The sequence below is a fragment of the Phyllostomus hastatus genome, unplaced genomic scaffold, assembly GCF_019186645.2.
Source record: "Phyllostomus hastatus isolate PE091 unplaced genomic scaffold, TTU_PhHast_1.1 phas_scaffold_78, whole genome shotgun sequence".
Taxonomy (NCBI): Eukaryota; Metazoa; Chordata; class Mammalia; order Chiroptera; family Phyllostomidae; genus Phyllostomus; species Phyllostomus hastatus.
In genome coordinates this window covers 11,568,288-11,580,880 of record NW_025334041.1, presented here as the reverse complement: position 1 = coordinate 11,580,880, position 12,593 = coordinate 11,568,288, and the positions used below count along the sequence as shown (strand labels likewise).

The 12,593-nt window shown below is 41.8% G+C and overlaps 1 protein-coding gene across 2 annotated transcripts in view; it reads left to right on the top strand.

Annotated features, from left to right (window-relative positions):
* Positions 1–12,593, top strand: part of TAX1BP1 (Tax1 binding protein 1) — a 49,261-nt gene that overhangs the window by 32,370 nt on the left and 4,298 nt on the right. For both annotated transcript variants that reach the window (XM_045827778.1, XM_045827777.1), the window contains 4 exons: positions 1,364–1,489; positions 4,776–4,847; positions 6,368–6,551; positions 6,898–7,046. In XM_045827778.1, coding sequence (XP_045683734.1) covers positions 1,364–1,489; positions 4,776–4,847; positions 6,368–6,551; positions 6,898–7,046 — 531 coding nt within the window. The remainder of the gene's footprint in view (positions 1–1,363; positions 1,490–4,775; positions 4,848–6,367; positions 6,552–6,897; positions 7,047–12,593) is intronic.

Here is a 12,593-nt window from a genome sequence, read left to right as displayed (position 1 = left end):
AACAATTCTGGATGAATATTAAAAAATCTCACTTAGTATTGAGAGTATAGAATGTTCCATTGACACTGAAGACCGCACACATTTAAAGTCTGCAGTTTGATCATTTTTGCCATATATAGTTGTGGAACTTACAGTGTCAGGTGTTTTTGTGCCTGTTTGCAACTCCTCCCTCTCTCTGTACCTACCCTGGGAGGCTGTTGGCTTGCTTTCTGCCCCCAGAGAGGGAGGAGCCTGCCTTTTGTGCAGTTCCTCTTCCTGGGGTCCTACGGCCTGTGCTCCAGTTTCTTGTCCTCTTTCAGCATAATTATTTGGAGACTTAGCGGTGTTGTTGCTTATATTGGTACTTCTTGTTACCGCAAGAGTATAGATCTTTGCCATTTTAAAACTTGGGTGGTTTATCTTACTGAATTTAAGAGTTCTTTCTTCTGGCTGTAGGTACTTTGTCTCATATATGTGTAGTAAATATTTTCTCCAGTTTGTGTCTTGCCTTTTTATTTCCTTAATGGTATTTTTAGAAAAAGTTTTAATTTTGATGAAGTACAGAGTACCAGTTTATTCTTTTATGTTTTGTGCTTTTTATGTTTTAAGAAACATTTACTTGTAAAGATTTTCTCCTACCTTGTTTTCTGGAAGTTTTATAGTCTCAGGATTTACATAATTTATTTTTGTGTGTAGTGTGAGATGCGGTGTAGTTGATCCAGCATTCTTTGGTGAAAAGACTTTGTTTTCTCCACTGACTTGCTCAAAGCATATTTTACAGCTTTCACCTGAACAAAAACATTCAGAATGAAATTGGCCAATTTACCTGTTTGTTGTGTTTGTAACTCCTTTTTAACATTCTGGGTCAGAGTGGATAACGAGTTAACCTAGAGATTGTCTTTGCCAGGAAGTCCCAGGGTTTTATTTGTCAGTGTACGGAAACAGTGGCATTATAAATATAATTTTTATTACCTCCCTTTGCAAAAGTAGCACATGGCTGTGGTGAAAGCTCACAACATTATAGATGTAGAGATGGTAGAAAATACCATCAGGGTCCCGATTCCCAGAGATGAGAGCTGTTAATAATGTGGTTTATATTTTGTGCACAGCACCACATAGACATCATGTGGAATTGCGTTAAGCAACTTTGAAAACAAAACTACTATTACTCTATTTATTCTGTTTTTGCAACTTGCTGTTTTCAATTAATGTATCTTGACGTCTTTGTTAATTACATTGTATATAAAATGATTTATTCAATCTTCCACTGACATTTGGTTATTTCAGTTTTTATACTGCTAAATGTGTATTATAACACATGCTTGTGTAGCTATTGGCTGTATATGGATTTAAAATCTTTTGGTAATTTACTAATTTTATTTAGGATGAGAAAACAAAGTGCAATAAATATGCTGATGAACTTGCAAAAATGGAGCTGAAATGGAAAGAACAAGTAAAAATTGCTGAAAATGTAAAACTAGAACTAGCTGAAGTAGAGGACAATTACAAAGTAAGTTTAGTATTCGTATCATTTGAAACATACCTAGTTCCTGGTACTTTTGAAAATGTGTTACGTGTAATATTTATCAACCTGTTGTACACTTTTAAATGTACATTTTTAATGTGGATAATGGGATATTTTTGTGTATAAATAAAAATGTACCGTGGATTTAGTTATGTTGCATATAGTTCAAGAACCATAAACTGAGAAGATGGGTACCCATAGGCATTGCCATTGTGGCTTTTATTCTGTGAATTCGGATGGTCATTAAAATTATGTCTTTTAATTTTGCTTAGTATTTAAAGGTTAAAAGTCATCATTTCGTTAGTCTCTTGTTCACCTAAAAAGAAATATGTGTTATCCCACAAAAAAAAGAGAAACATGTATGTGTGTGTAAAGTTATTTTAGGGCCTTGACGTTTTTGAGGGAGTGTGATATGAGCAGTAATGTTTAAAATTTAAGAATTTTTAAAATTATCACCATTGGATGTTTCTTATGATCCAAAATGAAATACTGCATAATACATGTAACATAAGCCAGTAAACAAGCGTGACTGGTAAATGATATTTATAAGAATGTTAGAGAACGAACAGCAGGCTGCTAGCTAGTTAATAAGAAGAGGAGTATTTTTCCCTCTGAGGAATAAAGTGTGATCTTACATATTCTAAGATAGATACATATATGTAATTTGGAGTATTTTTGTGTGTGAATGAATAAAGAACAGGGAGTTCTAAATTATTTAACTTTGCTAAGTCATAACTAACTGTACCTAATTTTTAAATGTAATTCTTAAAGACATGAAGAGTTACTTTAGGTTCCTTCACGGGGCTGGAGAGGGTGGCATATTACAGGCCAAGGTAACTTCTGATGGTCCCTTTCATTACCTTCTCCTGTCAGAATAATCTTGGAACTTCTATTTCATATCATTACTGTTTTTGAGGTCCTTGTAGATATTGTTTTTAATGGCTGGCAACTTATTTATAAAGTTGAATTCATATAAAGTTAAATACTGAATTCATATGAAATTTTATTTTTGAAGGTTGATTAAAATGACTTAGTAAGTACTTACTGGAGCCTATTAAATGAGGCGTGTCCAGAAAGTATCCAGCCATGTAGTATGAAAGATAGAGGCGTTTATTGAAGCAGCTACAAGAAACATTGTACACGTGACAATGACATCTCAGTCCCCTTCAAAGTAAGCACCTTGGGACCTCACACAGTTTTCCCAGTTGCCATCAGCTGCCCTGTCGTATTTTCCTGAATCTCATCAACAGTCTGAAGTCTCTTCCCTTTCAAAGGTGGTTTTAATTTTGGGAAAAGTCAGAAGTTGCAGGGCGCCAGATCTGGACTGTAGGGGGCCAAGCCACTTGCATGATTTGATGTTTCACCAAAAAAGTCTTCACAAGACGTGATGCATGAGTGTGGGTGCATTGTGGTGACGCTGCCAACCACCAGTTGCCCTTAGCTGCAGTCTTCTGAATCATCTGAATAGTTTCTGCGGAGGAATGTTCAGGCTTCCTGCAAAATCTGGTGCAGATTCAGTTCTCTGCTTGCTTGGTCATTTTGAATGCCAGCAGCCACACAGGACACATGGTCACAAAATGGCATCTACCGCCCCCACTGACTAGTAAGTACAGTGAAGTCATCATTATTCACACATGCTCAGTCCAGTCCACTCTCCTTGGCTGCCAGGTTCCATTGATGTCATGCAAATTGTTCTCATTGTGTTAACAATGACTGGACTTTTTCTGGATAGCCCTTGTATGTATAAAGGACTGTGTTAGCTATTACATGGGCGATCGTGCCTGTAAGCTGCAGTGCTGTGGTTCAGGAGTTCGTGGCCCAGTAGGGAATGGTAGAAGGGTAATGGCGATACTCGTGACACTCTCACATTCACAACCTAGGTAATCTGTCATACCCAGTGGGGATCCAGATAATAGTTTTATTTCATTAATGGCAAAAATGAGCCTCGGATTAAGCAACGTATTTAAGGTTACACAGCTTGTAAAGGTGCTTGGCTTTTGGCTTAGTGCCCTTTCTCTTATTTTTCACTGTTAAGACACAAACCCTCATACCAGGCAAGGCAAACTCAAGTTTTACATGAACGATAAATCCTAAGTACTTTATAAGACTGTTTCCAACAGTAGTTCAGAGTTAGACATTTTGGAGAAACTAGACCTTTGAAAGACCTGGCTGGAGGGGAAGAGAAGCGGAGCTGGGAAAAGAAAGCAGTAAGTAGTGTTCTAAGGCAGTGGAGAAACATCAGTACAGGCTTGGAGGTCAGGAGTGTAGGGCGCTGTCTGGGAACTGGTCGCAGCCTTGAGTAATACGACCTTCATGTTTGTGGTGGAGTAGACGAGACTCGAAAGACAGGTGGAAGCTGAATTTGGGTGCAAGGAGAAAATGCACCCAACTAGAGTGGTCTTTTTGAAAATAATTCGATGTCATTTTGGAAGGTAAGAAAATGGGTGAGAGGTAGTCTTAGGAGGAATTGATAAGGCAACCTCCTTGGGTACCTTCCTTGATCATCTGCTATTAAAAAGGATACAAGTTTATCAAGGAAACCTTGTATCGCCATTGTTTTGGGAAAAACCATTGAAGAGTAGTTTCATTTGTGTCCATGGTGCTGATGCTGTAATAGATGAACAGTGGGTAGTTGTTGAATGAATCAGTGAATGACTAAGAGACTGGAAAGTGTTGGGAGAGAAGGGGAGAAAGGGGAAGTATTTTTAATTTTTTAGCATCAATTACAGTGGACTCTGAGGTTGATAATATCAATTCACACACACACACACACAAAAAAAGAAGTAGGAGGAGGTTTGGGACACTTTGCCCTTGCAGTGCAGAAAGACAGCAGTGAAAACATGTCTGACCAATTAAAAAGGCAGATTTGGAACTTAAGAAAGAGCGAGGTGGCACATGAATTAGTACTTGCGATTTATTCCTATGGGGATGAGCACTGAAAACAGAAGAAAGGAGTTTTCAGAGAGAATGTGGAGAAGAGAAGCTGCAGAAGAAACTTTGCGGAGCCCCCGTGTTTGTGATTGTGAAGGAGCGGACACGCGGGGTTCGGGGGCAGCAGTGTGGGTGCAGCTCCGGGTGAGCGTGGGGCAGTTTTTGGAGCGAGGGGACTGGGTCAGCGCTGACAAGTAACTCCGATGGCAAAGAGCAGGGGCCAAGGGGAACGCATGGATGTGGGAATAGCAGTTGTTTTGCTAGAATGGTATAAAACCTGGAAGTACAAGGAGAGAGTAGATGATGAAAATGACTAATTACTTTTTTTTTTTTAATTTAGCTTCAGTTGGCAGAGAAAGACAAAGAGATAAATGGTCTAACCTTGCATTTGGAAAGCCTCTCCCGGGAGCAGGTACTGAGCAGTGCACTTTACAGTATGTTTTATATGACACCGGATGATGGTACAGCTTTGTGAAGAGGCGGATTTTACAGTGCGTGTGAGGGCGGTGTCTGAACAAACAGCTAATGAGTGAGAAGGACACGGTTGAGACTCCTAGATGAAAATATTTTGTGTCGAGTATTTTAAAATACTTTATAATATGAGAAAATGCTTAAGTGTTGAAACTTAGTTTAGTCTTTGTACTTTTTTTTTAAGATTTTATTTATTTTCAGATATGGGGAGGGAGAAAGAGAGGAAGAGAAACATCAATGTGTGGTTGCCTCTCGGGCACCCCTCACTGGGGACCTGGCCCACAACCCAAGCATGTGCCCTGACTGGGAATCGAACTGGTGACCCTTAGCTTTGTAGACCGGTGCTCAATCCACTGAGCCATGCCAGCCAGGGCTGGCGTATGGCAATCTTAACATGAGATGTTTTTATCAACTGGGAGTTCCCCTAACCTTGTGTAAAGAGTTTTCAGTCTGGAGTCTCAGTGCATAAGTATGATTGATTGAATCAATGGCCAAGTGATGTAACTCAGTCTTCCACATCCCTGGAGATGGGGGTGGGTACCAAAATCTCCAGCTCTCCGCAGTCATGTGCTTGGTGTTTCTGGTGACCACCCCCTCCCGTGAAACAATCTGAGGACCCACCAGTCGGCATAGTTCAGGATGGTCTCAAGTTTAAAAGGACTTGTTAAGAACCACACACTCCTGTGACTCAGTAAATTCCAAGAGTTTTAGAACCTGTGTCAGGAATTGGGGACAGAGACCGAATAGATTTTTTTTAATGGCTAAGTTGTAAGAGATTCCATTTTTCCTCAGCTCAGTAAAAGCGCCTTCTTGGCACTAATGAATTTGAAAGTACACTGGGGTTATTCTGCTTTCTGATTTTGTCGTGTGTGGACAGGGCATTTGTGGGGAGTTGAGAGCCAGCCTTCTCAAAAGGACACTCCAGACACACAGCAGTCTCCTTGCTTAATCCACGGGGATGCATTCTGAGCCCCCAGGGGCTGCCTGAAACCTTGGGTAGCACCGAACTTATGTACTGAGAGTGTTTTCCTGTACCCACATTTCTGTGGTGAAGCTTGGGGCCCTGATTAAGTAAAAAAAAGTAAGGGTTGCTCGAATACAAGCGCTGCGAGACCACGGCCGTCTCGTGACCAGGAGACAGCTGCTGAGGGACCGAGGGCGGCAGTGGGTGTGCTGGGAAGGGGTGATCGCTGTCCTGGGCGGGATGGGACAGGATGCAGTGAGGTTTCACCACGTGCAGTTTAAAACCTATGCATTGTTTATGGAATTTTTCGTTTAACTTCTTTTTGAATTGCTGTTGATCATGAGATATTGAAACCACAGAAAGCAAACTGGATAAAGGGGAACTACTGTGATAGGGAAGTAATTTTACTGTTATATTTTGGCTAAATGTTTAATGTTGCCCTTGTTATAAAATATGTGATTGCTTTACTTATTCACATTTGTTTTTGTTAATTTTAGGAACTTAAAAGGAGTCTGGAAAATCAAGCAGAAGGGAAAATGGAAGGTCAGAATTCCCAGAGTCCCCATCCGATCCCGCAGGGTCTCAACCCGCAATCAGAGCAGAGCGGCCACGTTCCGGCAGTTCCAGACACGCAGCCCGTCCTGCAGTATGGGAATCCTTACGCAGCACAGGAAGCCAGAGGTCAGCACAGTATTTCTGGTTTGGGGTTAGCCGAACTGGGAGGATTTTCTGTTTGTTTATGTCTTTGTGGGATTAGAGCGCCCCTGGTACTGTCAACTCTGATGGAAACATTATAATGAGCGCTTTTGATGTTTAACACCATCTGGCTTCATCCGGAAGTGATGTACCATGAACGAATGGTCTATTTGCTATTACAGGTAGTTCATGTTTTTAAAAATCACTTGGATTAGAAATAAAGGCACTTTGTTTTTGATGTGCTAAAATGCTTCTTATATCCTGTTCCTCATAGCTCTATGAGGATTTCAGTACCAGGTTTCACCCTTCCCTTGCAAAATTTTCTTTTCAGATGGAGCAGATGGTGCTTTTTACCCAGATGAGATCCAGAGGCCACCCGTGCGCGCGCCCTCCTGGGGGCTGGAGGACACTGTTGTCTGCAGCCAGCCGGCTCGGAACCTCAGCCGGCCGGACGGCCTGGAAGACCCCGAGGAGAGTAAGGTAAACCGAGTTTCTGCGTCCCCAGCCTGTCCCTTTTGTCTTCTCCTGCGTAGCAAGTCACACGGTCGGGGTCGGGCGCGCTTTGAGCGAGCGTGTGCTTTTGTGTGCGCTCAATTGCTTGCTTTTTCAAAAAACCTGCTTGTATTTAAGTTTAAGTATGCAGCAAGTTTAATATGCTGCATATTTATACATTGGGATTTTTACTAAAGTAAAATACTAAGTTTGGAGAATGACCTCAAAGTAGTAAGACAATTTAATTCATTTTTTAAAAAATTGAGACAGAGCTGACATATAACACTACATTAGTTTCAGGCGTACAACGTGGGGATTTGATACTTGTGTATTTGTGAACTGATCAGTGTAAGTCTACCGAACGTCCATTTCAGTTACAAGTTTTCCCATTGTTATGACAAGTTAAGGTCTACTTTTAGCAACCTTCAAATGCACAATACAGTATTATTAACTATAGTCACAGAGTTTAATTTTGATTTTCACTAAGTGATTTACTGTGTTCTTTCGATGGAGCCGCACTAGGCTGGACGAAGCAAAGTGTTAGTGACGTGCCAGCCCGCAGTGTGCGTCTCTTCCCTGGGGCATTTACAGCCTCCTTCCCAACTGAAGGTGGACTTTAGCTAGAAAAAGAGGGAATTGCATGCATCCTTCTTTTTCAAAGAAATACTGTTTTAGACATTGGTAGTATTTAATCTCTCAGCAACACAATAGTGATGATAATTGAATTAGTTTATGTAGCACATCATTATTATTTTGATTTCCTTTAAGGGATTTCATTTAATAAATAGGTTATTTTCTGCATGGCATCTCCTGTGGATTTCCCATGCGTTAAGATGAGTTTAAGGGAAATGCTTTATCATGCTCTTTGCAAGTACAGTGGTATCATGACCTGTTTCTCATTTAATATAGTTTGCTGCATTTAATTGCTATTAACCTTTGCAAAAACTGATCAGTGTTTAGACAGACGTGATTTTAGCCCTAGTGCTCAACAGTTATAATGGAGAAAAATGTATTTCTCTCTTCTGCCTTTTGGCCTCCTGTGTCCATTACTGGGAATAATTAGGAAACCTGTCAGAACTTTTGTAGCCTATTTAAGGTCTAGAGTATCATTTCACTGCTTTTTCATACCTTTACTTCACATTTTGCATATTTAATCTGATCGTTCTTAGCACAGATGTTACATGTGACAAGCCTTTCCCTTTCGCAGTCGTCTGCTTCAGTTTAATTAGGAGGGTGTTCTCCCTGACCGGTGTGCTCTGCCCTCCTGCAGACCCGTGAGCAGCAGTGTGAGAGGCTCGTGCTCATTTGCTGGCATGCTGAGATTTGGTGATGAGGTGGGAGGGCTCCTAACAGGCACACCTTGGGTAGCTGCGTTTTTGCCGTCGGGTTTTTCACGTGAGCTGAAACTTATTTTTATGTGCCTTCAGACCCTGTTTTCTTTAAAAACATTCTTGTCATTACAACAACAACAAAAATCATCACTTGCAACTGAAGTATTTTAGTAAGTAACTTTAGTTAGAATGTGGGAAGCAGACTTGACTCGACCTGTTCCTTTTCTTCGGTTCTCCGCCTGGGAGTGACGAGCAGCCCCAGGACCCAGCATCTTTGAGTCAGGCTTGAGACGGCCTACCCTTCCCGTGTGTTCCAGTCACACCCCTGCCACGGCTCCTCCTTCTGGACCGGAAACTGGCCGGCCGTTAGCTTAAAACCTTTTATGACTCCCTCTTAACTAATAATTGCACTGGCAATAGCTCTAACGTGATTATGATGGTGGTGATGGCAACAGAGGGTTCTGTAGCTGTGTTTACCAGCTAATGCCTAGCTCTTCAAATGTGTCAACTCACTCGTTATTCATAGCAGTCCTTGGGGGGTAGGAACTGTTGCCGTCTCCACGGCGAGGTGCTGTGAGGCGACTTAACTGGCTTGCCTCGCATCTCACTGCTGGGGGGAGTGCGCCCAGGATCTGAGCCTCGTCCCGTTGGCGGGAGAAGCTGTGGTCTTGAACCACCTATCAACCTGTCGAAGAGGCTAAAAGCAGAGGTTCCCAAACTTAATTTTTGGCGCCTTTAGCATCACAGTACGTTACTTTTAATTGAGTTTATTGGGGTGACATTGGTTAAAAAGGTTACATAGATTTCAGGTGTACAGCTCCAAAATACATCATCTGTGAACTGCATTGTGTGTTCAGTGGCCCAAGTCAAGTCCTCTTCCATCACCATTCACCCCCCCCCCCTTGCCCTGGTCTACCTCCCCCACCCCCTTTCTGTCTGGGAGTCACCATGTGCTTGTCTTTGTCTAGGAGGGTTTTTTTTCCTTCTTCTTAATTCCTTTACCTTTTCACCCAGCCCCATTCCCCCCTGACAGCTGTTGGTCTGTTCTCCAAGTCTGTTTCTGTTTTGTTGGCTTATTTTATTCATTAGATTCCCCATATAGGTGAGATCATATAGTACTTGTCTTTCTCTGACTGGCTTTATTTCACTTACAATAATGCTCTTCAATATCTATGCTGTTACAAAAGGTAATATTTCCTTCTTTTTTACATCCGAGCAGTATTTCATTGTGTAAATGTAACACCGCTTTTTTATTCTCTCGTCTTCTGATGGGCACTTGGGCTGCTCCCAGTCTTGGCTATTGTAAATAATGCTGCAGTGATCGTAGGGTTGGCGTATGTCCTTTTAAATAAGGTCTTGGGTTTCTTTGGATATATTCCCAGAAGTGCTTGGATTTCAAGTGGAGCGGTTTACTGCAGCTTGTTTCATTTACTTAACGACCAATTTGTCATCGACATAGTGCTGTGCCGATGGGTCTAACGATAGATGAACAATGGAAGATGCCTTAGACTTCTGCAGAGATTAAAATGCTGTTGAAAATTACAAAAGATCTAATTATTTGGAACTGTTCAAAGGAGATTTCAGTATGGTATTTCCAATAAAATTTGCTTAGAAGATTATCTTAGTTTAACTAAAATACTAGGTACTGATACTTAAGAACCTGCTATTCAAAATTCCTTTGGGTTGACAGCTTTCAGTTCTGAAACCTGATTTAGTAGTTTTGGGGTGGAAATGTTTCTAACCTAGAATACATGATTCTGTGCCTTCTTAAAGAATATCGAACGTAAACTTGATGGCTTAAGTTTATTAAAAGTCAACATTAAACATGCTATCATGTTCGTTTAAGATGTAAAGCTGTGGGATCCATTGTTGAGATACTATTGATGTTTCAGGTTTTGTCTGTTTTTCTTTTTACCAGTAGCTGTTTTTTGTTGCCGACAATGGGCCTGCCTTATTAGTCTAACTTCCCGACCTAATTGGTTGTATTTAATCTCTTATGGTTTGGGAAACTAACTGTCCTTGATGAATGAATGTAGTATTTGTGAGGGACATTGACTGGTCATTTTGCATGTCAGTATCATGAGAGACTTTATGAATTGTCCACTCATAGAACTTACTACATACTTTCCAGATTTGAACTATTCTCTGAGCAGGTGATATGATTTCTTATTTCACGGGAACATACTTACTATAACATCTGGAGTTCTAGTCGAGTCCCACTTTTGTTTTATTAGGTAACAGGGGATAAGAGACACAGAATAATAAGGCCATCGTTGTCAGTGTGTGTGTGACTGGGGACTACTCAGTGTGTCCCAGGCAGGGGCAGCCCCGCCCGACAGGCGGCCTGAGTCCGGCACCTTAACCCGCGGCGAATGGCCGTGGCGCACTGCTGTGGGGTGGACACGGCGTGAGCTGTTAGTTTAGCCGCTGTGAGACGGGGGAGTTTCCATTGTGTTTTTGGCTCCTAGAAAGTTATATTATAAAGGTCCATCATCAAGAATTTTGAAAGGTAGAATATCAAGACTTTCCTTTTTATCTTTTCTGATTTCCTAAATGCCATTTTTTAATTTTTAAATATATTTTATCGATTATGATGTTATAGTAGTCTCCGTTTTCCCCTTCCACATGGCACCCCTGTTCCCTCAGGTGGTCCCTCCTCCTCAGTGCGTGTCCATGGGCCACGCGTGTGAGCTCTTCGGCTTCTCTGTTACCTATGGACACAGTTCCCGAAATCCCCCCGTTTACCCTGCACCTTCCCCCGTGCTCCCCCTTCCCAACTGATAACCCTCCGAACAATCTCCGTACCTATGATTCTGTTTCTGTTCTGCTTGTTTGTGTGGTTTGTTTTTGAGATTGAATTATTGATAAGTTGTGAATTTATTGCCGTTTTTAATGTTCACAGTTTTTATCTTTTTTTTTAAGATCCTTTATAAACATTTCATATCATAATGGCTTGGTGATGATGAACTCCTTTAGCTTTACCTTGTCTGGGAAGCACTTTATCTGCCCTTCCATCTAAATGACAGCTTTGCTGGATAGAGCAATCTAGGTTATAGGTCCGTGCTTCTCATCACTTTGAGTACTTTTTGCCGGTCTCTTCTTGCCTGCAAAGTGTCTTTTGAGAAATCAGCTGCTAGTCTTATGGGAATTCCGTTGTAGGTAACTCTCTGCTTTCTCTTGCGGCTTTTAAGAATCTCTCTTCATCTTTAACCTTTGTCATTTTATGATGTGTTTTGGAGTGGGCTTCTTTGGGTTCAATTTGTTTGGGACTCTCTGCTTCCTGGACTTGCATGTCTATTTTCTGCACCAAATTAGGGAAGTTTTCTTTCATTATTCTTTCGAATAAGTGTTCATTTTTCTTTCATTCACTTTCTCTTCTCCTTCTGGCACCCCTGTGATTCCAACGTTGGTATGTTTGAAGTGGTCCCAGGGCTCCTTACCATACCCTCATTTTTTTTTTGGATTCTTTTTTATTATTCTTGTTCTGATTGAATGTTTTCTTTTTTTTCTACCTTATGTTCCAAATCTTTGATTTGATGCTTGGCTTCACCCCTCCACTGCTGATTCCCTGTAGATTTTTATTTCACTTAGTATGACCTTTATTTCCCCCTGGGTCTTTTTTATGCTGTCTAAATGCCCAGTAAGTTCCTGGAGAATTCTTACAACCAGTGTTTTGCACTCTGCATCTGAAAGATTGCTTATCTCCATTTCGTTTGGAGTTTTGATCTGTTCTCTCATTTGGGCCATGTTTCCTTGTGTGCTCATTTTGGCAGCCTCCCTGTGTTTGTTTCTGTGTAGTAGGTAGAGCTGCTTTGACTCCCTGTCTTGGTAGCGTGGCCTAGTGTGGGAAAGCGCACCCGTCAGTTGGACGGGGTGGAGCTCTGGGTACTCGCCAGGGCCGGGCAGCCCACGTGAGCCAGGTTGATGGAGTCTCAGATAACGGTGTCTCCTCTCTACCGTGGCTCTGTGCGGAGGGCTCAGAAACGGGACAGTGGCCCCTGCCTGATCGCTGGAGTTTTGTCTGGGAGGAAGCTGTCCCCTGGTGCTCACCCTGATGCCAGACACTTTTCTTTCTCCCCATGTGCCACTGGCGCCCCTCCAGCTGCTGCCCCGGTGCTGCAGCCCCGAGGGAGGGAGTCTCTGTGAGTCCTAAGACTTCTGTGGTCCTTGAAGAAGTGACACCTGAGAATTGCAGTTTTTTCCA